Here is a 26,838-nt window from a genome sequence, read left to right on the forward strand (position 1 = left end):
TTCACGTGACATAGAGTATCAGTTTTACCCATCCTTCACCCCTCCCTTTTACGCAGCCTCAATGGACTTTAGCGCTCTTCGTACATACTCACGCTAACCATGACATAAAACCCTTATAATAATGAGGATAGCCACTGCATGGATTTGCCCCCAAGCTCATTAATCTGGCTATGACATGGTATTCAAGATACTAAAGCTATTTATTAAATGTGTTTTAAGGATAGGTTTGAAAAATAGTATTGATTTGCTCTAAATTAAGTGATCACCATTTTTTATTCACCTTTCATGATATCTAACCGCTATGTTTCCTGTGCCTTTCAGGCTCCAGAGGTTCCTACAGCAGCCAGCTCAGTCACCTGGGTTCTGAGCTCCGACCCCTGCAGTCTCCTGAACACCACATCGACCCCATCTACGAAGACCGAGTCTACACTAAACCCAACCTTAGAGGACAAGGTATGCTGAGATAGGGATATGGAGGCTGAGAAAAACTGACCCCCCCCCCCAATTCAATTGGCTGATGCTCATAACCAATCTATAAAGAATAAGTAAATGCCTTATTACCTTTTGATAAATGAAACCACAAAGTGTAACGTATGAATCCTTTATGAAGAAGACATACTTTTATTAATCCCTTACAGGGAAATTGCTTTCTCTACTCTGTTGTGTTGACACACATTAAACACACAGAGGATATACATGCACAAACACAGAGGAAATACATGCACACACAACCACATGCAGAGGAGAGGTGGCAGAGCAGAGAGGCAGCCAGGTACCCGGCGCCAAGGAAGCAGATAGAGGTTAGGTGCCTTGCTCAAGGGCACCTCGGCAGTGGCCTAGGAGGAGAACTGGCACCTCTCCAGCTACCAGCTCACTCCATATTTATATGAAGATTCTTTATCAGTAGGTGGACTCGGAGAGGTAGAAGGAACAGGAGTGAATGAGGAACCTTTAAAACGCTTAGAGTAGATTAGAGAGAGACATGTGCTTCAAATAGTCCAGAATTATAAATAGCAAAGCTGTAAATCACCCACTGACCCTTCTAAATTTAGTATAATAAGAGTAAAAGAAGACATCAGATGAAACATTGAAGTAGTGATGGATCAAATAATTACTATACAGTATACTGAGAGGTATAAAGAGACATAGGTGTATTTTAATGGTGTTATATTAAAGGTTGCTGTATATTACAGATTTCCGCGTCCCATCTGATCATGTAGAGCTATTTACCAGATCAGGTAGGCAAATCCAATTGGGGTCTCAATGGCAATTTGTCTCTCAGTCACAGTCTGTTAACTAATTAGTTTCAAGGCTGAAAATTAATCTCAATTAATCCCATGGGCGTTAGCTTGGGTGCTTTGAAATCAAAGCAAATCAACCGTGTCCTAAAATGTTGTCAATGCTGTGCCGCAGGTTTGGTTGCCTGAAAAATGTATGTTGCTGTAAAGAGAAATAAAGAGAGAGGAAAATATGAAAGAAAAAACACTCATACAACAAGGTATGGTTCCAAAAAATTGAGATTCGTCCTATTGATTAAAGGATTTGAGGTTATGCTGGCTCGCCACGCACACTGATGCATCAAAATGACTCAATAACCATGTCCAGCTTTGTGGCAGTGAATGTAAGTCACGGCAGCGGCACTCTGATTGTCATTTTTTTTTTCTTTAGACTTAGATCTGTTGTTATTTTATCTGTTCTACACGAAAACTCATTGTTGAAGCCTGACTGTGTTTCAAGGTCATTCAAATTCTTTCAAGACAATAAACATGGTTGGAGACAAGCAGAAAACTTACTTACTTTACACCCAACTTCACATCACAGGTGAATTTCCTCAGGCCTAATACGTACACACACAAACACATACACTCAAAGAAACACAAAAATGCACATACGCACAGATACACACACAGACTGACCCAGGTCACCCCCCTCAGCGCAAGCCAGTGTTACTATCATGCCCAAATGGTTTCTGAGCCACTTTTTAACAAGAAGACAATTCCTTTCTCTGTCTGAATCTGACTAGACTACCACCTGGGCAAACTGGGCCATTGCCCTGATGCCCCAAACCCTCACCATGTGCTAATTACTTTTAGGTAATTTGATTCTGTATAAATATGTTTCTTGGCACCACTAAAGCAGAATATTAATGCAAATAATAAGAGATCAGGGGGCTCACAGCTTATTTACGCAACTACTACTCTTTGCACCTTTATCTGATAAGATGTGAATTGTTCATCTTGGTTTCTTCATTCTATTCTATGTTTTGCATGTCTAATTTATTTGACCGCTTCCATCTTGTTTGTATTATTTTTTCTATTGAAAAATAAAACCGTTTGGTGAGTTCTCCTCCTCACTAAAAGTGATCCCACCTGTTGAGCTTTTAATTGCTTTTTCTTATTGTGTCTTTTTTTACTTGCATCTTGTGGTGGCACTTGTTGTTCCCATTTCTTTTTCCCCTCACCCCTCCCATCCTCCGCTACATCAAACCCAGTGGTGAACCAATTGTACCAAGATGTCCTCAACTATCTGATCTTTCCCTACTCTCCACTTCCTGCTTTAGCCCCGTCTTCCCCCGGTGTAGACCCAATCCCCTTGCAGCGAACAGGAAGCCAGAGCGCCGCAGGAACCTTTCAGAGAGGAAGCTTTGCAGCAGGAGGCGGGGCGGCTGACTATGGAAACCCGTACCGCACTCTGCAGTTCTGCCCATCCACTGAATCGCCTTACAGCAAGTCGGGCCCAGCCCTCCCCCCTGAGGCCGCCCTGGGCCGGTCTCCATCTGTGGACAGCATCCAGAAGGACCCAAGGTGAGAACAAAAAGACAAATGTTCAATCAGCTCTGACTTGATGATGAAGCCCGTTTGTTCCGCTCCCTTTCCACTTTCAATGAACTTACTGAGGGCCAGATTCACCGGTTTAACCATAATTATATACACATTAAGCTTTATAATTGAAAAGAGCTTAATTGTCATTTTCCAAAGAGTGTCAAAGTTTCAATTTGTAGCATGGTGACTGCAGTTTGTAGCACTTCAATAGATAATTGACTGTCGGAATTTAACGCTCCATTCCAGTAAAAGGCTGGTTGAATCTGGGCTTTAGTATAAGGCACACATCACGCCACATCTTTCACTGTCTTCTCTAGTCTGCCTGGTGTCAGGGTTTGTTCACACTGCCGTACAAATTCCTGTGCTTACCTCTTGGTCCAATTTAAAAGTTTGGAGTGGAGTGCCTCAGTGTCAGCGACAATCAGTAACGTTCTGTGCATTAGATAGACACCGTTAATGCGGGAAATGTATGGAGTCTGCTTTGGGACCAAGAGAACGAAAGTGGTTGTTTGAGAAAGCGAAAGAAAGGGAGACAGTGACAGATAGATGAAAAAGAGACACAAATATAGAGCCGGTTTAATAGATTTTTTATCATTCTTTTGTCCTAGTTAAAATCAAGTTTGAAATACTATTCCAATTGTGTCATGGATTTTTCTTTCTTAGTCTTTCTGTCTTATGACTGCACAGACATGCTGTCACAGATATAAGCAGCCTAATTAAAGTTGAAGTGTCTCTCTTTGTGACATTTCAGCTCAGGTGCAAGTAGGAAAGATTTCTTTTGCTGAAATGTCATATTTCAAAAGAAAAAGTAACTTTGTGCTGAACGGCTTATTATATGTTTACATTTGGAGGCATTAAGGAAATGTTTCTCTGTCATTAGGATAGGAAACTTTTGTTGTTGTTGCCATGACTCTTTTCTTCACCCATTGTCCAAGTGTTTATTTATCTGTGCACATTGCACCCACATTGTCTGTTTGTTCAATCTTGAGCTCCAGCATCATTGTTGTGTAGCTTCCAACATCAACACATCTGCACTGCTACATTCAAAGGACTGATTTCTGATGCATGGCATTGTGCTTTACCTTCATAACATGCAGTGCTTGCACTGTAGGAATGAGAAAATGCTATTTGTCCACATTATGTTGAAGGGAGGGTCCCCCAAGATTAAATTGATAAACAACATATTAAGTGATATATACATGAATATTGGGATTCTGCAGTGGTAAAATGTTTCCAAGCTCAATAAATTATCATGTATTCTAAACGTTTGTGTAAAAGAAATCCTTGAAGAGACCTAAACTAAGGATGTTATGTCAGTCTATCGTTCAATATTCTGGCTACCCTAACATATCTGTATCAGCCCCTATACCATGTGTTCCTACATGAGTTTTTACTCAATCATAGTAATACTTTGGGGACTATTTTACTTTGCAAGTTATTGCACACTTGGGGCTCTATTCCATTCTCTCTCAACCGGGCGTACACATACTCCTTTTTCCTATCAATAATGTTTTGCGATGGTCCTTGGTGGAAACAAATAGTTTATCATGGCTACATGATTGACAGACGTTTAACAAAAATATTGAACTAATTGGTATTTCAAGCAGCAGGAAAATGTACATTTTAATTCCAGGCCCTCGCTCGAACTACCCATCTTCAAACTGGTCTTTCATTTGTCTCTCAACTACACATGTCAAGTTTTTTAACTCCAAATTGGTCCAGTGGCATTAAGTGCCAGCCAATGGTCCCCTTCATCCCCCATGCTTGGACTATGCCCATTTCAAACTCAGACCATGGTAGGATCAACGTGACAAATTATGTCCACAGACAGACAGAAAGAGAGAAATATAAGCACCCTGCAAATTAGTCAAAACCTCTTCTGCACTGTTGTGGTAACAAGCTATATTAGCTTGTGTTCTAAAAATAATACTTGGCAATTTAATCATTTCATTGTAGGTTTTGGTCCTTTCATATCATCCGTGACAACAAGAAAATGAGACTATAACCAACCTCTAAACAAACAGATATTTACCAATTGGTCAATGTACTTTATAAACGCCAACACCACATTCATATGAGATTATGTGACCTGCCTGCCTTAGGCATCATCTATGCTTAATTTAAGAGTGTGTGATTTTATTACAAGCAGATTAGGAATGCTGAACTTTGTTTTTTTTACAACAACAACAACAAATTACCTGAGTATGAAATACGCTATCTGTAGCATGTTTAGTTAACCATGTTCAGGTAACCTACCATTAATACATAATTTGCCATTACCTCATTTGATGTTCAAAAAAGTACTATAGTAATTATAGTAAATGTAGATATGTTATATCCTGTTAAAATGTACCTTACAGGCTTAGTCATTCAGCCCTGCTTTTCTGAGATAAAGGTAGTCATGTTCAATGACACAAACATTTTTAAAATAAAATACACTTTAAAGATTGTGTCATCTATAGTCAACAGCAAGGTTGACAAACATGCCAATCTCACATTAACTTGATGTATTGCTCAAACCAGGATGACATGGATGAGAGAATAGCGTTGAGAGCACTAAAGGTATTTTGATAATTGGCTCTAAAATGGTCTGCTTTTATCCTTGGAACCTCTCTTTAACTAACATACCCACCATCACCTCACCACCCGCTCTAAATGCATGCGCCTCACCCAGCCCACCTCCTCCACCATTGCCTGATAACCAAATGTTGAGAGAGAAAGATAGTGTAGTGGCTACATATTGATTTATATTTACTGATAATTACTTTTATGACGGTTATTGAATAATTTCTTGCCAGACAGCCAACATATTGCTCTCTCTTGTTTCTCTCTGCCTGTCCCCCCTTGATAGGTACGACCCTGAATTCCTTGTGTGGAATCAAAATCAAGCCGAGCAAAGAATGACAAAGTAATCCAACTATTTATTTATATACATACATTCTGTCTCTCTATCTTGCCTGTCTCATTCACTGAATCTCTCCATCTTCTCTATACATCACCAATGTCAGATGTTAATAACCTCATGACAGTTCCCATATGTATCGTCACCCATTTTACATGGCGTTATAAAGAGTTCTAAATTGGATTACTGGCTTTAAAAATTGCATTTAATTACATCAATATATATATATATATAACATTAAATGACATGCTTTAAATGAAAACACTAAGAAACAAGTTGCATTCTTTAAAAAATAAAACAAAATTAATAAGAGTTGTTATTTTCCATTTATAGCAACATGGTTTCTAATTTGTTTTAGTATAAATATTCCTCATTCTCTCCTTTGGCTATCCACCCATCCCTCCATCCATCTATCTATCTTGATTTTCTGGTCATTCATTTGTCTCCATTGTCTGTCTGTCCTGGTGATATCTGAAGGTGCTTTGTGGAGTTAGTCGTGGCGCTTGCCCAGTGTATTTTGGCACCGTGTTTGAGTATTTGGTATTGATGTTCTGAATTGTTTCCGAAAAGGACATGTATATTTTCGTATAGTTTGTCCTTGTTGTTTTGTTTCTGATTCCTGTCTGATTTTAGTGGTAGAGAAATCGATCACGTCTTATGGACATTTTTGAATATTAATGAAATCAAAAAAATGAACATGTTTATGCAAATATCATGTTATCTTGTACAATATATATTTTCAATTTTCTGTGTAAAAAGTGGAGGAATCAAACAACTGTGTAAGCAAGGAGAAGGAATTACCACAGCTTACATTGCAGTAAAACATGTATGGCTTTTTTTTTTGCAAGGCACAGAGAACAAGCTACTGTTTAAATAGGACAAACATACAATGACATGGGCGGGTCTTTTCGAAGAAAGGTTGATTTTTTTTTTAAATCAAATACAATTTTTGTTTAAATTGCCCAGCATAACCATCCTGTCTTCGACATCTCAGTACATCAAGGCGTTTTGCATTTTTTTTGTATTTACTCTGCTTTTCTAATCCAGCACACGGTGACCTAACAGTGAAATGTTCCGGATGAATTTAAATGGAATGGATATTCTCTATACATCAGATTCACAATCAGAAATCCTTTATATTGGCAGGGAGGGGGGGGAAATGGCACACGTTATTAATAACACAATAAGTCAATACAAAAACAAAATAGCAGATATGTAGCCCATGGTAACAGAAAGCTTAGCAGTATATTTGTTTTTAAGAAAAGTGACTATATTGAATTAAAGAGCTTGCTGGTACTGTATGCCAATTTTGAAAAAACTGAGAGAAATGATAACGTAATGGAGTAAAAAAAACAATATAATGTAGCTGATTTGTCAAACCACATAATCTGTCAAATCAAGGCGCGTTTACTGTGGAGACAGACACTTATGCACTCCAATGCATTTCCTCCTTCAGGCTGCCAATAATTTTTGGAAATGTTCCTCGCCATCACAAACTAGGATTTGTGCTCGACTGGATCCGACACGATCATAAAATGCCTAATTTTCATGTTCATAAGCACAGCGAGAACCTCTGATCCATACTCAGTCACGGGGTTGAGATGGACTCCGTGTGCTGTGTTTCCTAGCTCTGCCTGACATCTCCCGACCTTTCGTTCATCTCTACCAGCCTCAGTGGGCCAGTCAGTCAGCCATTCCATAACACACACACACCAAACACACTTTTCCCTTTTCTTACTTTCAATTTTCCTTTGCCTCAGTCTCATTCCATTCACTACTTTTTGCACTTCTACCTGATTCCCACATCGAGGCTCAGGTGGACTTAACATATCAGGCGTCTGGCTTTACATGTGTTGATTGGGTTACTAGTATTATGTTTCTGTCTATGAACATATTAAAAGGTTTTCATTAAAGTTGCCAAGCCATGGATGCATAGTATTTCACTGAAAAAAAAGTCTTTTTCCACTGCAATTACATGTTCTGTAAAAGAAGGAATTCACTTTCTATGGGATAAAAGTAAAATGCTGTAAAAATGCTTAATATACAAGCGTGCCAACCTTTTGTTCTGTTGAGGCAGTCTTTAGTATTAAAAGTCTACAAAAGGAACAAAGCTAAGACTTGCTCTGAAAATGCAAAGTAAATATTGACATTAGAATAAGATGGAAAAACCTCAGTAACCAAATAGCAATGTTCAACACTTCATAATTTATGAACTGTAGTTCATGCAAAACTTTATCACATAACTCATATAGTCATGTTTTAAGCAACAAAATAAACAGGAAATTATTAGCAAGCAGCAGTGGCTAAAGTGTATCAACCAATATTTGATTAATGACAGAAACCCTTTTGAGATTTAGTATTTACGTTTTTTAAGAAAAAGAAGAACTTGAAGTATAAAAACACAATTAATAGTAAGTGCTTTTTTTAGGTTTTCCCTTTCCTTTTAGTGCGTTTATATACGTAGGTGTTATTTCATGTAAATGGTCTGCAAAGGTTAAAATCCCCCCCATGCCTGAAATGCCTCCATTTGACTCCTTTGTTTACTTCCGTAACATAGTGACGCCACTATGCCAGCAGACTAGGCTGTGGTTTCAGGCAGAGGGTGAAGAAAGGTGCTGCAGCACAGGCAGTATGAGAAGAAAAGCACTTTCTGAACATTAAAGCGTCTAAACATTTCACAGTAGAGGCAAAAAATACAAATATAAACCTAAAAACAAGCATGATATGTCCTCTAATCTGGCTATCACCACATACATTACATAGCTACATCACAGCAGAGCATACATACTTTTACTGTACAGGAAAAAATCAGTTTACAAGCTGCTGTAAGTACTGAACAGATGACACAGAGTGAGTGAGGGAGAGAGAAATCATGCCATAACATTATTGTGAGGACAATTACATAGACCGTTGAGTTTAAACAGCGTTAATCAGCTACTGTGCTTATTACGGTATCCATCAGATGGACTTTAAACAGATCTCCAATGCTGCTGGTGTAAGATCAGTTTTCTTTGTGATACTAACAAACACGACCCTTGTTAGGGTCTTTTGCATTGTATTCCATTTTAATTTACCTTAAATAGACTGTAATGTTTAGTTGTTAATCAGCCCCCTAATGTGGTTGGATCTCCCGCAGACAGGTTAATGCAGTGAGTCAGCACCCTTGTTAATTTACTTTCCTTTATTCCTGCCTCCTTTCTTCTTCTCCTGTCAGTCTACTCTGCGGGTTTACCCTACCTGTCTGTCTCTGGGAATGACTCATCAACCGCATCTCCATTCCCCCCCCCGAGAGTCCACAGCGGTGCAAAAGTACACACACACACACACCAAATATACCCGACACGAAACAGATAGTTAAATCTCTGGTTTCGAATTGCCCTATTCCCCAAAAAACCTGACTCATAGGAAACCCTTTCAGCCTGATAAAGCCATGATCAACACATTACAGCGCCTTGCCACGCTTCCTCAATACATAATTCATAGATAGTTTATTTGTGTACGGGGTTTAATTGTTGGTTTGCCTGGATCTGCTATTGTGGTGTAAATGTTTTGATTGATGGCGACAGGATGAAACACACACACACACACACACACACACACACACACACACACACACACACACACACACACACACACACACACACACACACACACACACACACACACACACACACACACACACACACAAACACAAACACACACACACTCCTAGACAAGTGGTGATGCGAGATAGCCCACCTGGCTGCCTGGGAACAAAGAGTGGATTGACAGTGTGTCAGTACTTTGTCCCAGTCCACTGAGTCGCCAAATGAAACATTAGGATCTCTTGGGGGATTTCGAAGACACACAAGAGCAACACACACAGGCATGTGGACACTTACACACTACAGGATTGAGTACTTAAACCCAGGAAACTAGTCAGCATTTTTTGCACTTTCAAATGCCCTCATCTTGTCTGTGGTTAAATCAAGCTGAAGAGATTTTTACATTTTGTTCCTTGATGTAATGTTTGGTTCTTGGACATACCCCACTGGGTTTGAGACCTTTATGTGTCGTCAATAAAGTGTTTGACCCAAGTGTAGACTTCAGAGCTTGTCAAGGACATTTACCAGCATCCCGCCAAATGCGGAGAGACTCAACTACTTTATGATATAGACGTTAAAGTTAAGCAACTGTGGTTTTCTTATGGCATGACGTTAGCATTTGTCTGCAATTTATCTTCAAAAAGCATAAAACCCGAGTGGAATTGTATATTATTTTGCAAAAATGTGTAAGCAGCATAAACGTTTATTTGCCACAGACGGGTTTTTTTCTATCCAGAAAAAACAATGGATAAATCCCATTGCATTTTGTCAAGGAAAAAAGTGCTTTGTGACATTTTGATTGGTTAAGATTGGAGCTGCCTGACGGCTATAAGGGTAAAGAAAGATGTTTCAGTTAAAATAAAAACTGTTTCTATTATCGCAGACATACCAGAGATCAAGTTAAAAGTGAAACTGGGAAACATCGATGAGCAAGATGATATAAATAAACACGACTAGTTCAACACATTTTGGCAGTAATGTAATCTACATTGTTCTACAAGTGACTTCAAATATGTTACCTTTGCAGAGATGATGTCATTAATGATAAGCTTTGCAAAGGCTGACCCTAGCTATAGGGATCCAATCTAAACACCAACTAGATCAGCGGGGTCATCTAAATATGTTTCATATTGTTTTCTTAACTCCAACACTAAACACGGTGCAAACATTGCCTGAGTGAACACTTTGGCCTGAAGTTCACAGATGGCTCAGTGGTATTTGCTCATCCTGCTGTGATGTTGTCACATAGTGTTTGGGACTGAGAGCAGCATATCCTCCTGTGTTCATTTCTCTCTGGAACGAGACAAACACACACACACACACACTGAGAGTGAGATGCTGAGTGAAAAGTAGATCAGCTCCAGGCTAGTGTTAGTGAATGAATGAACCGTTATAGTACAGCTTTCTGGGGCAGAACGCACACAGCAGAGAAGACAGACTGTCTCTGCATTTCATTAAGTTCCAATGCGCCTGTAGGACAATTATTTTATAGTTCTAGTCTGCATTTAATATTATCCTATAACATAATGTAAAATGTCAATAAAAGCTGAAGCACAGCCCCTTTTAGTCGCCACATGTGGCTGATTTGTTGACAAAGAAATTGATGTCTTATTAGTTAGCAAATAACTTTTGTCTATAGCTATTCCTCCCAGAGAATAGTGGATTAACCACATTTCAATCATTTTATGGAAACCATAACCAACCATGTTCCCACTTTTCTTTAGGCTAGTTCTTAAACCTTTTTGGTATGTCAAAAAGGTTTGTTAATTGGCAAGTTGGCTCAAAGAGGATAAAGAAAAAGTGTCCTGATGCAGGATTTTGTTGTATCAGTTTTGTTAACCTTCTCAGTCCTGGATCAAATATTTGATTTGGTAATAATACGGTATTGCATAGTCTCATTTTTTATACACGTAATAATTATACCTTGCTTGATAATATTTTCCATATTTTGAGCATAAAAGGAGTCAAAGGCGAGTCCCTTAGAGACGCCTGTCTCAAATATACGCCGGTTGGTTCAGAGATTGAGGCAAATAAATCCCGAGCTATTAACTGCCGTTTTACGGTATTGCACGACATGTCAACTGTATTTTCAGCATGTTGGAGTTGTGCATCCAATCTTTGTTGAACGTGTGTGTGTGTGTGTGTGTGTGTGTGTGTGTGTGTGTGTGTGTGTGTGTGTGTGTGTGTGTGTGTGTGTGTGTGTGTGTGCGTGTGTCTGTGTCTGTGTCTGTGTCTGTGTGTGTGTGCCCTGAAAAGCATTAAACCCTTAGGCCTCCGGTTGAGTTTGATCCACTGTGATGTGCCACTCTCTCTCCAGGGCTGCAACTATTCTAGAGCCTGGCTGTTATTTTGTGTATGTTTTGTGTGTGTGTGTGTGTGTGTGTGTGTGTGTGTGTGTGTGTTTGTGCTCTTTTTCTTTTATGTTTAGTTTTTAATCTCATATAGTCGCTGCTCCTATCATCTTTAAATGTGTGTACGTCGTGATGTTTTTTCCGTTCCTGGTGTTTCGAAGTATACTTGTATGTTTGTGTGTGGGTGTGTCAAATATTAAATGCCTTAAGGCTGAAAACAATTAGACTGTCCCTTTATTGGTATTGGTATATTAATTGGTTCATCCTATCATATGGACGAAGCACCACATGTGTGTGTATGTGTTTTCTAGTTTGGGTGTGTACAAAACATGTGTGTGCCCACCTTGATGTTGCACTTTAAGAAAAAGCTAACGTCAGAGACGTAGAGATAGAAGAAGTGATGAATGACAATAAAACAGTTTTTCTTTTACATTTACACTTATTGTAGAGTGCTGCCAAAACTCCTGTTTTGGCCTTCAGGTGGAGTTTATTCTTTTGCCACTGATGCGCCGGTAACATCACTGTGTGCTGTTTTGATGGGTAATAGACCTGAAAAGCACCTTACCTCAACTCAACATTTCAGTAGTTGCACCTCTCAAGAAAAAGAATAGGAGATATGAGGAAACAGTTCAGACAACATTGGTGCTGACGGACTCGTATGAAAGCTTCCTGTCAGCCATTACACTTTATTCATTTTGGCCAGAACTTTAGTAAAAGAGTATGAGTGGAGTGGATGTCCCTGTTTTCACTCAAGCTCCATTGTTCACCTTTAGTTATAAATATAAGAGACAACCTCCACTGTGCTGGATAGTCATTACTCAAAAGCCTTTCTTTCATGCCTTCGTTTAGAACATTGAACAATGTAGGATGTTTTCTTTTCAGAAAACAATTATTTTGTTGTTGCTGTTGTGCCCTCATCTCTGTAAAGGCCTCAACTGACTGCTGGCTTTCCAACCATAGATACACTCTTTTAAAAGTGTAAATGTCTCACTAAAAGTGGAATTTTCCATGATTCTGCAGAGCCAACACTGATAAAAGGCAGGCTTCAAAGGGTAAAAAAACCACCCACAAATCAAGTGTGTCAGATTAGGTTTGATTGTTATACTTAGTTTATTGTTATTCCTTGCTTGTAAGCGTTTTATCTTTAAATTTGATTGAGTATAATGGTCATTATTTCCTGTAAAAAAATCAGTTATGGGAGTAACATCAAAATCTTAGTAAATGTCCTCAATTTTAAACTTTTATGGAAAGACAACTAAATTGTGAATAATTATCAACATGAAACTTTTGCCAGATAATTACTAACATTAAGACAATTATTTTTTGTATGCAAGGCAAGTGAAAAAAGAACTTGCTGTAAAATGAATTTAATTGCGAAAGAAGCAAAAGTATTCAAAGTAAAAAGTCTTGTTGCATTTTTTTCAAGCCTTGTTTTCTCTCTTTATACAATTATATGTTGATCAGTTTAACCCTTTCAATTAACCATAGTTATTACATTAGCGGTTGAATCTGTCCGATAAGTGAAGCCATCTGGTTTCTTAAGCTTCTTGTCTGGAGGCTTTCTTATCGCTGGTGTCCCACTTTCTAATTACAATATATAGATATATAAATAAAAAAGTAAACACACACATCCGACAGCTCGCTCAGCCGTAACGTTAGATGTCCTATCTGCCTATTAACCCCCGGGGTGCCCTAAACAAGGTTGTGTCATCTCCGATCATATTTATCAGAGCGCCTGCTACTGTATGTGCATAACAACATTATCTATGTTAATGTTGTGGTCGTGCATGGGTGTAGGAATTAGCCTGAAGCAAGGCGGGGAAAGAAACAGCAAGAGACACTGAAACATTCTTAAAGAGAGGGAGGATTTCAAAGAGAAAGAGAGACAATAACCTTTGAAATAATTCTCTCTTCAATTTCCGCATGTTTTGAAACACTGGGTTTATCCCATTGGCCCATTATGAAACTCAGAGACAAAAGCTTTCTAATCCTGGCTCTTCTGCACTCCCTTTGATGGCTGACTGCAAGTCAATGAGTGTGTTTTTGTGTGTGTTTGACTCCTATATAAGTGTGCTTGTGTGTGTGTGCACGATGCTGCATACTGAGTAGTCCTACGGCGCTCAGTGGTGAGCAAGTGTGTGTTTGTATCAGCGCAATCCTGTTTTTTTTTTGTGCGTGCATGTGTTTATATTAGATTAGAACGAACTGGAATTATCTCCACAGGGATGTGAGGCTGTTGCTGCCTTAAGAATGAGATACATGAAAGAGAATTGGGTTGTACATAAGAGAAGAGCAAGCATGGTTTCTGTATACAGCACAAACCTCTTACTGTATATCTGTCAGAACATTTGACAGAATGGGCAAAGATATGGAAACAGATGGAAGCGAAAGAATCAAAAGTAAAGAGAATAGTAAAACATATTTTAAAGGCGTTTTTTATAATGCTTTCTTGGGTTTTCCGTTTCCTCCGGAAACACCTAGATTGTTGTCCTTATTTACTGTTGGAACATAGTGACATCACAACATAACACTTGCGCCTTTATTGGCTAGCACGTCAACACATTGGATGTGGGTTTAAGGGCAGGACATCTCTAAAGTGTTCACCAATCTCAAGAGAGCTTCTGGGCTCTGGTTTCAGACAGAAACCAGAGCCCAGAAAAGAGGTGCTGCAGCATAGGCAGTAGGAGACAAATGAAGAACTTTTTGAACATTAAAGCATGTAAACATGTTACTGTAAAGGCACAAAATAGAAATATGAAAATGATGAATACAAAGTCAAAATGAGTCTCAAAGTTGGATTTGTTTTTCATGCCTAGTCAGGTTATTTAGGAAGTATCATCTCCCACTATCTTCAGATTTATAGAAGACGATGTTAATGACATCTGGGAATAAAACTCTGCCCCAAACAAAAAAGGGAAAGAAATATCCGGCTTCACTTTTCGTTGGTCCTTAGAAACCATTGCTGTTGGCGACAGATAATCTACATCAATAAGCCCCACCCCCCTCTTCTCCCTCTCTCTGATCCCTTACCTTGACTTCTCTCTCACATCACATCTAATCAAATAATCAACGATAATCAACTGAGTTTCTTTCTTCACACACACTCTTACACACATGTAGGTGTGTGCCCAAAGCATACCTTTAGGCAAAAGCACTGATTGACCTTTGTAACACGCTGAAACTAAATAAACTCGGGCAGTCAGAAGAAAGAAAGGATTATTTCCAGCAGATGGAACGTCTTACTGTTGTTACACACCTTCCTATGATAAAGCATATGACCGGGATTGTACTTGAAATAATACTGCAATACCAACTATGGGATATAAAGTAAAACTGTGACCCTTAAGGGCTTTTGGGAAATTGTATTTGTTTAAGGCAGCTATACCAGACTTGTGACGTAAACATTCATTTTATATTTGTTTAAAATATGTATGGGAACATATGAAGTGTGCCAAAGCTGTTTTTTAAGTTATTGGCGTATTAACAAATGTCGATTAGATCTTCAAAGAGTTTTTCTAACTTGTAGGACAGAACTTGTTTCAGTTTCCTTTGCTCGCTTAACAGTCCTTATTTTCCTGGAAAGGCTTTATTACCCCGGTAAGAGCATTAGTGATGTTGGATGATAAGGCCTGGCTCCCAGTCAGCATTCCATTTCATCCCAAAGGTGTTGGATGAGGGTTAAAATCAGGACAGGGCAGGGAAGTTATTCAGCACTTCTCTACTAGTGGAAAACCATTACTATAGAGCAGGCTTTGCCTATGGCGACTTTGTCATGTTCAAACAGGAAAAGGCCCAAACACAGCTGTTGGTATTGTCTAATCAAAGCATTGAGTAATATGAGCATTCTGTGGTAATGCGAGGGTCAAATATGTCGGCCAGTGTGAAAGACAATCGACCATAATGTCTTTGGTGCAGTAAGTGAAAATGTAATATCAGTCTGTGTATTCAATAAGAATTTATTTTTATTATTTTGACTCAACTCCAACCAGAAATGTCTCTCTGTTTCTGTCTTTTTCTTTGGTGAGCATTTTAAAGCAGGCATCCAATAGGGAGAAATTCTGCCTACTAACAGGTTAAACTACACACACACACACACACACACACACACACACACACACACACACACACACACACACACACACACACACACAGACACACAGACACACAGACACACACACACACACACACACACACACACACACACACACACACACACACACACACACACACACACACACACACACACACACACACACACAACCGCAAATATATCTCTGCACATTTCACAACACTCTGTTTTTTCCTTGTGTCTCTTCAGGGAGTTTGGCTGGAGGGATCCAGAGCTTCCAGAGGTGATTCAGATGTTGCAGCATCAGTTCCCATCAGTCCAGTCCAACGCTGCTGCCTACCTCCAGCACCTCTGCTTTGGAGACAACAAGATCAAATCTGAGGTAATCATTTCTGTTTAATCTAATTCATATACGCATTGTTTTCTCTAACATGCAGATTGGAATGCAAACACTGCAGTGTTAGATTTTTCTGCTGAAGTTTTAAAAGCTGATCATTTCTGGAAATGTACAGGGTGCTGCTGTTGAGCTTTTAAAAGTGGGATTTGCCAGTACTTTGAGTACAACTGGCAAGATGCCAGGGGACAAGAGTTCTTGACAAAAATCGAGTGGGTGAGTGTGCGCTCGCTTGAAAATGTTTTTAATGGTCGTGCTACAGACCAACGAAGGAGTAAAGCTACCTTTCCACAGTGTTTTTGCCGCAAGCTAGTCCCAATTATATCATAACAGACAAAAATCCAGCAATAGAGAGCATGTTTTGCCATTAATGTCAAAAATACACACATAAGTTGTTTTAAAAAGTATTTAACTCATTTGGCTAGGGAGATCAAGAGGTCCTTTTCTCTGAATGTCTTTGTTAATGCAGACTATAACCAACACAGTTTAAAGGGCCGTATTTTGCTCATTTTTTGGTTCATATTTGTATTTTGTGCCTCTACCGTGACATATTTACATGCTTTAATGTTCAAAAGTGCTTTATTTGTCTCATACTGCCTGTACCGCAGCACCTCTTTTCACCCTCTGCCTGAAACCATACAGTAGCTCAGTCTGCTCTGATTGGTTAGCTGGCGGGTTCTGTTGTGATTGGTCAGATGCTAAGAGAAGCCCCCGCCCTTATGCCCTTTAGCTTCACGTATAATGTGTTGTTGCGCTAAAAAATAGAAGTGTGAGTGTTACTTGATAATGTCATTACATCACAGACTTTGGGATTTTAGCCTTTGCTGGCCATTTACATGCATTACAATATATACAACACATTACAGGAAAGAAAATAGACCCAAAAGCATAAGAGGGCCCCTTTTAACACATTGTAAATGACAAAACATTGAGCAGGCAGGTTGTAAGTAACCCTTTCATCTACAATGAAAGTTTTGACACATCTTCATTGAGAGGTAACTCAAGCTGCTCTCTGAGTTCCACCAAACGCACCATTACGCACACTTAAACAAACTCTGAATGCAGCGCTGTTCCTGCAGTCTATCCGTCTGTCCTTTAGAGCCGTCATCACTCACAAAACTGTTCTGTCTGTCTCTTCAATGTCAACTCCATTCAGCTCAATTCCTCTTTATTAATCCGCATGGAGACAATGGATTTGAGGGCAAACAGAGTTCTTCAAACAATAGTCGGCCAACAGGCAATAAAGATAGACAGAGAGAAGGATGAGATAGAAGAATGATGTTGAAATGCCGTAGAAAAATAGTAGTATTTAAGAGCAAGGCTGGCAGAATGCAACCCACAGGCCAGATTGTTTTCGTCCTTGAGAGAGATGCCTGAATAATAATAGATGGGATGCAGAGGGATATGTATGCGGGCCACTCCCTGATCAGTCTCCCAGCACCTGATGCAGATGAAGTTGTGGGATTGCGTGCTTGATCTATTGTATTCGGCAGCGATCACAAGGAGAGGTGTCACTACAGCCACGAAAGCTTCTAAAAAGGCTTTCGAGGGGAAAGTTGCATGTGCATTTGGTCTGATAATGTGAGAATAATTACATTAAAGAACTGTTAGCTCACAATGCGCCTTCCATCATCAAGATATTGATATAATGGTCTCCTTACAGGCAGCAGAACTGGAAAGGGTTGGAAGTATACCCTGCTCTTTCTTAATTTTTTTTTGTTTCATTGGCTACGTTTGACATTGACTTTCGTTAGGATTTTGAGCCTGGACTGCAAAGTTAAAAATATTTGTTTTGAATTTTAGACTATGTATGTCTTAGGTGTGTCAGAAAACCCCATGCCAGGCGTGCTTCACCATAGCATCACAATGATTTGTTCTCAAGGTTTTTGTAGTGATGCATTTAGGGTAAAACTGGTCCTTACACCTGCTTCTGTGTCTAAGGCAAGAGAAGACTGAAGAAAAGTTACCTTGCATAATTTTGATTATTATATTAAAACTTTCCTTTTCACAGTTTTAATAAACGTCCGTTTTGTTTTTTCTGTATTGCTTATCACTATTCCCCTCTCTGTTTTCAACACAAAATAAGCAATTATAAGACAAATCCCTTGGACTACTGGACCTTTTGATGAGCATTTTTCAGATAGACAAAACTTCAATTAATCCAACACAATGATAAATGGTCATAGATTAATGATGTTTTAAATATTAAATATTTGCAGCACTTCGTATTTTTCGCTTTTCTTCTCAATCGAGGTAGAGCATTGATTATCCTGTTGATTGTACTGTCTTTGTGTTTTGATTGACATATAATTGCAGTGTTTTTGATTTTTTTCTATAACCAAGTTTGTTGCCGAAAGATCTAACATGTTGTCTCTACAAAATCCTTTACCAGTTGGATTTTGTCATCCAAAGTGAATCATCTGTGATAAACTTCATGCTGTTGTCGCTTTATATAGATCACAAGAGACACAATGTGTCTTGTTTTTATAGCAGGCAGTCTGCCCTACATTTTCTCTTTGTCTAGACAGGGAGAGCAGGGACGGCTGCAGACACTTAGAGGGGAGATGGGACAGAAAGTGCAGCGGATGGCATTTTAATAAATCTTGCATCAGTGCCACCGCGCACTTTGTTTACAAGTGGTGACAAAGGAGAAATTAATATTAACATAAAATAATTTTTCACAACCCTGGCATCAAAAGTGTGAAAAGATTTTCTCAAGTGGACTTTAACAAGCCCTGTTGTCTTCTGATATTGAACATTGTTTTGTTAAATTGTAAGGGAAATTGGCACAACTGCATTTATACCGTCCTCCCTCTTCTGTCCTCAGATACGGCGGCAAGGTGGCATCCAGCTGCTGGTGGACTTGTTGGACCACCGGATGACGGACGTGCACCGCAGCGCCTGTGGAGCCCTGAGAAACCTGGTGTACGGCAAAGCCAACGACGACAACAAGATCGCCTTGAAGAACTGCGGAGGCATACCAGCTCTGGTCCGACTGCTGCGGAAGACCACAGATGTGGAAATAAGAGAGCTGCTCACAGGTAAAAACGTAGTGTTTTTTTCAAACGTCTTTCTTTCACACTGCCCTGCAGCTTGTTATGCAAAAAGTTTGTCTGTGTAATCAGTGTTTCGGGTGAGAGTTGCTTTCAATTACTTCTCATACTTAAGTGGCAGCTTATAGCTCAGCTGCTTATCAAAATGTGTTATATTACGAATGAATAAAGCATAGTGCAAAATGTGTAAATGAAAACCCCAACACATTGAGAATTACAGTTTCAATCGTTTTACAAATCTTTTAGGCATATTGTATTGTATTATATTTTCAAACAATTGCACTATTTTTAGGCAAAACAAATGAAAGATGTAGTAATATTCCATTAAAGGCTCATTCCTGGTAATGCGAGAACTGCAAAACAGCACATCTCTAAAATACCTATAATAAAAGCTTTTCTTGGCAAGAACTATAGTATATAAATACTGTAGATAGGTATGTCACAACCTTAAGAGACAAATGAAATTGTGTATTAATACAATTTTGACACTCCTGTAATTTGATAATGATTATAGACAAAAACAGACAGATTTTTTTTTAGTTGTCATACAAGTTGTAATGGGTTTCCGAGTGCTTCATCAAAGAAGCTTGTATAAAATAAAGTAGAATAAATAACATTACAGTATGCAGTTATGTGTTCATAATTAATTCAAAGTGAGAAATCATCTTGAGTTCTATATTCCTGTAAAGTATTTATCTATAAATGACATGAAAACTCTCAAGCATAATGCAAAAGCATATAGTGAGTGGATCATATACTGTACATATGATCCATTCACATACACATGCATATGTTGCCTCTTATGTACACTCAGATAGGGAACATTCACTGAATACCCAGTTATACAACATACAAAGCACACTGTACTGTATCCACACAGCTACACTTGAGCACAAATACAGAAATGTGTGTGTGAATTGTTTACCATCTGTCTGCTTCCCAGCACTCATCGAGTAGACGTCTCAAACTGAGATTCTGTGTAAAGGCTGCCCTGCATTCTCTTTCGGTAAACACAAATATCATCCAAATTGTAGAAAGTGTATTCAGGATTGATTAATTTCAGTTTCCACACCCTCCCAGGTCTTAGTTGTCAACTCACCCCCAAAAGGATTATAGGATTACGAGCAGTGCCTCTACTAGTGTTTCTTTTAACAGCTTTTACTTTATATTTCCTGGCAATCCCCTCTCTAATTGGCATTCACACTGACAGCCACAGTAAGAGTGCTTGGTTGAACAGTTCAATCATTGTGTTTTAGGGTAGAATTAGGAAAACTGAGGCCTTGAGCCACTACCAATGACATTTATTATTAAGCATTTCAACAGATCAAACCAATTTAGACTCTTTTCTGGGCGAGTTGCTGTTTTAAAACAATTTAAATCATGAAAATTAATGTTTTACCATAAACACAGTGAAAGTTGTCATCAACAGATGGAGTTTATTGAGATGGATCTTGACTTGCATGCTCAGTAGTGGCCTTTCATCTTCGAGTAGCAAGTTCTAAAAGTCATAAAAGTGAAATTAAATTAAAGGATAACAGCTACTGACAAACCGTATTAACTATCCATTCAAACAAACACGCAAACAGGAAAGGATACATTTGTGAGTATTACTGAGTGAGATTTTATTTTGTAATCTAATTTCTTGGGCTTTACTGCACAGCATCGGATCATTAGAGATGATCTTGTCTATTATTCAAGTTTATTTAAGCTGAATTGCATGGATAGATTGCAGCATTTTCCATTTACACAATCTTGAGTCCTCACACGACCAGTTCTATATAATTCAAAAGTTTTCACTTTACAACCATGTGAACACCTGTGCGTTGCAAAGATGGGAATCTTTTATATCATTACATTCCATCCTTAATAACGAACCATTATCACATGTATATGTTTTAAATGTTGCTACGTTTATCCCCAGCAACATGTCGTTGTTGTTATAGAACTCAAAACATTGGAAACCCTTCCGACCCCTTTTTTGTTTGCAGCTTCCAGGACTGTGTTTTAGTCTGAACAGGCAGGAAAATAGTTTTTAGGTAAAAAATGGCACAGAAACCAATGTTAGCTTCCTGATTGAATCTTATAAATCACAACCGGTCCTTCCCTGTTTCTGCACGCACCTGTCATGTGACCCTTTTCCAGAAAAAAACTGCCTCGACTGCAAGTTGTTAAGTCAACATGGATAATTGATTTCAGGCTTTTCTGGCCTTGTTGTTTATGCTAGCAGCTGCAGTTAAATCTGCATTTTATAATGCTACTCCTGCTTAAACGTGCAGGAGGGAGCTGTTATTCGAGCGCCTTTATCAGCCTTAAATGGAGAGCCAGTTTTAAGTGAGGCTGATGTATTAATGAAGATGTTGTTGCTGTGGTTTTTGTAGTATATTAAGCAACTAAGCAACCAACCTCAGAATAGGCTATCAGCTTCCTGTTTGCACCAGCACATGCATGGAAACTGAATTTAAACAGTCATATGATCTGCTTTTTAAGGGATCAAAGTAGGGGCAGAGTTTATTTCTTGTGACCATCTCTCTCCTAAACCACAATGTCACAGTGTCCCACAGGCTGCCCTTGAGCCTTTATCCACTCTCCTAATTATCTACAGCAGTTCTTCACATCGGGGTGACATGAGGCTCTTGTGGGGGACAAACATTTTAAGCATTATTCCTGGGCATACAGTAAGAGACAGTTATAAATATGAACAGTTGCACAGGGCGATCTTATCAGGGATTTGAAATTGGTAGGTGTCCTCTCCTTTCCCAGATTCAATCACGTTTGGAGCCGAGTATGACCCACGCCTTCACATGTATATATGTATTTATGAATGTGTAGTGAGTGTAGAAAAGGGGTTTAGGCTTAGTAGGGATGGAAATAAAAGGTTTTTTGTAGGCTGCCGGAGTCTTAAAGAAGATTACCATATAAATTAGAGCAGCAATTCAAAGCACGGAGCACAGAAATCCCTCCTGTCACAAATTAATCAGCTGAACGACCGACCGGACGCAGACAGACCGTGCTCTGCTCTCTTTCTCTCTCTCAAAGACCCCGGAGGAAATAGCTCTCTCTCTCTCCACCTGTTTCTCAGCCTCGCTCGCCCGCCCTCTTATCCCTCTGTGGTTGGGTTTTTCGTAATTGGTCTCCCCTTCTCTTCCTGTCTCTCCTGTCCTCTTTGCCTTTCTCCGTCTCCTCTTTTTCACTCTCTTTCTACATCTCATACCCTCTCTGCCTTCCCCTCCTTTTTCCTCTCTGGTGAGCATTTTGAATCAGGATCACAGCGGGAAGTCAAGCTGCCTGCATTGCTAGATACAGATTCAGCTACATACACAAACCCACACACACTATTTCTCCTGCATGCTGCAGTTTCATTGATGGCACAAAATCTGACAAAAACAATGCTGCTGCCCGCTGCTCTTCAGTCTTTCTCCATATTTTTGGGGGGTTCAAAATGTTCTTTTTTTCATTCCCCAAAGATGATTATTTGGAGAGAATAAAGCTGCTTTTGAAGAGATGTTATCTCAGCAGATGCAGTGTGCTTGTGTTCGCTTTTTTCCAACTCATCCTTTTTCCGGTGAGATCAGCAGGATTGACAGCACATGGCTCAAAACAAAAATGGGGACAGAGGAAGAGATGTTGACATACTGGCTCGTCTGCAATCGCAACATGTTATATTGTATTGTGATTTAAATATTGCGATCATTTCGTACTGCGGGTCCTTTGGTGAACCACCTCCAAGGATTGGTTACATACGGATGGACAACATGGGTTATTTACACATTTCCATGCATTTGTCTGAGGTACAAGTATTATCTGTGAATTAGAACAGCCTGATTTATTCATGTGAATTTGTGAGCATGTACTTTTTGAGTAGTCCTGTCAAGCCTGATTGATAAAGCAGGTGGGTTGTCATATATCAATCTGAAAAACATTGCTCAGAGAACTAGTGATGATAGTGATGGAGAGCACTGCTCATCCAACATCTCCTATACGTAATTTAATTAAATCAATGTTACCAGCCTTTATGCTCTTGTACAGTCTGTGAAGGCATTTGAGACCACGGTTCAGACCTGTTGGCTCCCAGTTACACTTCAGCATTACATTTGTTGTATTAAAATGCCAAAAATGTGACAGTGACTGTGCAAGCAGCAGTGTGACATGTATTCCTGAAAAGAAAACCCAAACAACTTAAAAACCACATCTCTGAGAAAATGTAAAAGCTTTTCAGGACTTGAGTATAGGCTTCATCACCATTGCTTTATTAAGCAGGAAAAATTAATTTAAAAAACAATTACTTAAAGAGTAATCATTGATGTCAGCAGGCAGGGGGTTTACTCACAGCAGACCTGTCTTTGTGTGTCTGAGCTTTAACCTACAGTATCAGCCTGGCTGGCTAGGAACTGATATATGAACTGTTGATAAATGAGTTTATCCTCAAGAAAACCCAACTCCCTCTCTGACTCAGAAAGCGCTGCATCCTCTTAAACCTCTTTATTCCCTCTCTAAAATCTGCATGTCATCAGAAGCCGCAGCTCAGCATGTCATTACAATGCAACTATTTTCATCCACTCACAGCAGCACCCATCATCTTCAGTGACAGGTTTGGATTGCTCACGTTGGTGTCAGCACTTTAGAAGCAGATATTGAAGTTGTCAGGCTCAAACTGTGATGGGAACTCTCTGCAGTCTGTAGGCAAACCAGTCGTAGTGCTTATCCAGTTTAGGCTGGGCGAAGAGACGGAGAACGACATTGTTAGTAAGTTAGGGAAACGCAGAGTTACAGAGGAAACTGTAATATAACTGTAATTAATACAGTGAAGGATTCAAGCTATAAAGTGTTTCGTAGTGATGTCACTATGTTACAGAATTAAACAAAGGACTACAATTGAGGCGTTTCAGAAAGGGGTAGGGAGTGTGAGAGAGAGAAATCCCCTTTGGAGGGAACTTTGGGATTTTAGCCTTTGCAGACCATTTACATGCACGCAAAAATATATAACATACTACAGTAAACGGAAAACCCCCTAAAATTGTAAACAAAGATTTAAGGCTCACCTGTTTTACATAAGCCTCTGGACAGACCTGGTAAGCCCAAACGTGTAGTGCGGGTGAACTGGGAACGTCTGGAGGAGTCCCATGTCCAGGAGGCCTTCAACTCACACCTCTGGCGGAGCTTTTCAGGCATCCCTGTGGAGGCTGGGGACATTGAACCAGAGTGGGCGGTGTTCAAAGCCTCTATTGCCGAAGCTGCGGCAGGGAGCTGTGGTCTCAAGGTCTTAGGTGCCTCAAGGGGCGGTAACCCTCGAACCTCGTGGTGGACACCGGTGGTCAGGGAAGCCGTCCGACTGAAGAAGGAGGCCTTCCGGGATATGTTATCCCTGGGTACTCCTGACGCAGTTGCAAGGTAACGACAGGCCCGAAGGGCAGCAGCCTCAGCCGTGGCCGAGGAGAAGTTCGGAGAAGCCATGGAGAAGGACTTTCGGTCGGCACCAAAGTTGTTCTGGAAAACCGTCCGACACCTCAGGAGGGGGAAGCAGGGTACCATCCAAGCTGTGTACAGTAAGGATGGGGCGCTGTTGACCTCAACTGATAGTGTGTTAGGGCGGTGGAAGGAACACTTTGAGGAACTCCTGAATCCGACAACTCTGCCCTCTATGTTAGAGGCGGAGCTGGAGTATGAAGGGGGATCAATTCCAATCTCACGGGGGGAAGTCACTGAGGTAGTCAAACAACTCCACAGTGGCAAAGCCCCGGGGGTGGATGAGATCCGCCCAGAAATGCTGAAGCTCATCAACATTGCATGGAAGTCGGAAACAGTACCGAAGGAGTGGCAGACCGGGGTTGTGGTTCCTCTCTTTAAAAAGGGGGATCAGAGGGTGTGTGCCAATTACAGAGGCATCACATTACTCAGCCTCCCCGGGAAAGTTTACTCTTAAGGTGCTGGAAAGGAGGGTCCGGCCGATTGTCGAACCTCAGATTGAAGAGGAACAATGCGGTTTTCGTCCTGGTCGTAGAGCGACGGACCAGCTTTTCACTCTCGCAAGGATCCTGGAGGGGGCCTGGGAGTACACTCATCCGGTCTACATGTGCTTTGTGGATTTGGAGAAGGCATATGACCGGGTTCCCAAGGAGATACTGTGGGAGGTGCTGCGGGAGTATGGGGTGAGGGGGTCTCTGCTCAGGGCCATCCAATCTCTGTACTCTCAAAGCGAGAGCTGTGTCCGGGTCCTCGGCAGCACGTCGGACCGATTTCCGGTGAGGGTTGGCCTCCGCCAGGGCCTGCGCTTTGTCACCAATCCTGTTTGTGATATTCATGGACAGGATTTCGAGGCGTAGTCGTGGGGGAGGGGGTTTGCAGTTCGGTGGGCTAAGGATTGCACCACTGCTTTTTGCAGATGATGTGGTCCTAATGGCTTCATCGGTCTGTGACCTTCAGCACTCACTGGATCGGTTCCCGGCCGAGTGTGAAGCGGCTGGGATGAGGATCAGCACCTCCAAATCTGAGGCCATGGTTCTCAGCAGGAAACCGATGGACTGTCCACTCCAGGTAGGGAATGAAGCCTTGCCCCAAGTGAAGGAGTTCAAGTATCTCGGGGTCTTGTTCTCGAGTGAGGGAACAATGGAGAGTGAGATGGGCCGGAGAATCGGAGCTGCGGTACTGCAGTTGCTTTACCGCACCGTTGTGACAAAAAGAGAGCTGAGCCAGAAGGCAAAGCTCTCTGTCTACCGGGCCATCTTCGTTCCTACCCTCACCTATGGTCATGAAGGATTGGTCATGACCGAAAGAACGAGATCGCGGATACAAGCGGCCGAAATGGGATTTCTCCGCAGGGTGGCTGGCATCTCCCTTAGGGATAAGGTGAGAAGTTCAGTCATCCGGGAGGGACTCGGAGTAGAACCGCTGCTCCTTCGCGTTGAAAGGAGCCAGTTGAGGTGGTTCGGGCACCTAGTGAGGATCCCACCTGGGCGCCTCCCTAGGGAGGTGTTCCAGGCACGTCCAGCTGGGAAGAGACCAAGGGGTAGACCTAGGACCAGGTGGAGGGATTATATCTCTTCGCTGGCCTGGGAGCGCCTTGGAATCCCCCAGTCAGAGCTGGTTGATGTGGCCAGGGAAAGGAAAGTTTGGGGCTCTCTGCTGGAGCTGTTACCTCCGCGACCCTGACGGAAAAGCGGGAGAAGATGGATGGATGGATGGATGGATGGACCTGTTTTATATTAAGAGATAAATACAATTTGTATCCATTAACACCAGACTGAAACTCATTGAAACATGTGATATTACCTTCATTATTGTGTCTGCCTTTTTGTCTGCTTTCCCTTTTTCTGCTTATGCAAAATACTTGCAACAAGATAAGATAAGAATAGTGAATAAATGTCCACTTACCACACCAGTAGCAGGCTTCAAAGCTAAATGGTAACAGTGCGTGTCACATAATTCAGCTTCTGTCACATAAATTAACAAAAAAGCCAAACTTAGCAGAGGTAAAGAGCTTTTTTGTCTTTGCATACCAACCCAGGTTGACTTTGATGTGATCTGCAGTATAGTGCTTAGCTACACTGTTTCCTGTTTGTAATGACAATGTCATTAAAGGACCCAAACTGAGTCAACATGATTCCAGTCCATGGCTGAGGCTCATTAACACAAAGCTGTAGGCCTGTGTGGACAAAGTGATTAACAA

At 40.5% G+C, this 26,838-nt stretch overlaps 1 protein-coding gene across 1 annotated transcript in view; it reads left to right on the forward strand.

The window, feature by feature from the left end:
- ctnnd2b (catenin (cadherin-associated protein), delta 2b) overlaps positions 1 to 26,838 on the forward strand; it is a 136,533-nt gene that overhangs the window by 84,430 nt on the left and 25,265 nt on the right. Inside the window, 5 exon segments of the mRNA XM_063886804.1 lie at positions 322 to 453; positions 2,561 to 2,804; positions 5,674 to 5,730; positions 15,978 to 16,110; positions 18,950 to 19,163. Of these exon segments, the coding sequence (XP_063742874.1) occupies positions 322 to 453; positions 2,561 to 2,804; positions 5,674 to 5,730; positions 15,978 to 16,110; positions 18,950 to 19,163 (780 nt within the window).

This window comes from Eleginops maclovinus, chromosome 6 (assembly GCF_036324505.1).
Source record: "Eleginops maclovinus isolate JMC-PN-2008 ecotype Puerto Natales chromosome 6, JC_Emac_rtc_rv5, whole genome shotgun sequence".
NCBI lineage: Eukaryota > Metazoa > Chordata > Actinopteri > Perciformes > Eleginopidae > Eleginops > Eleginops maclovinus.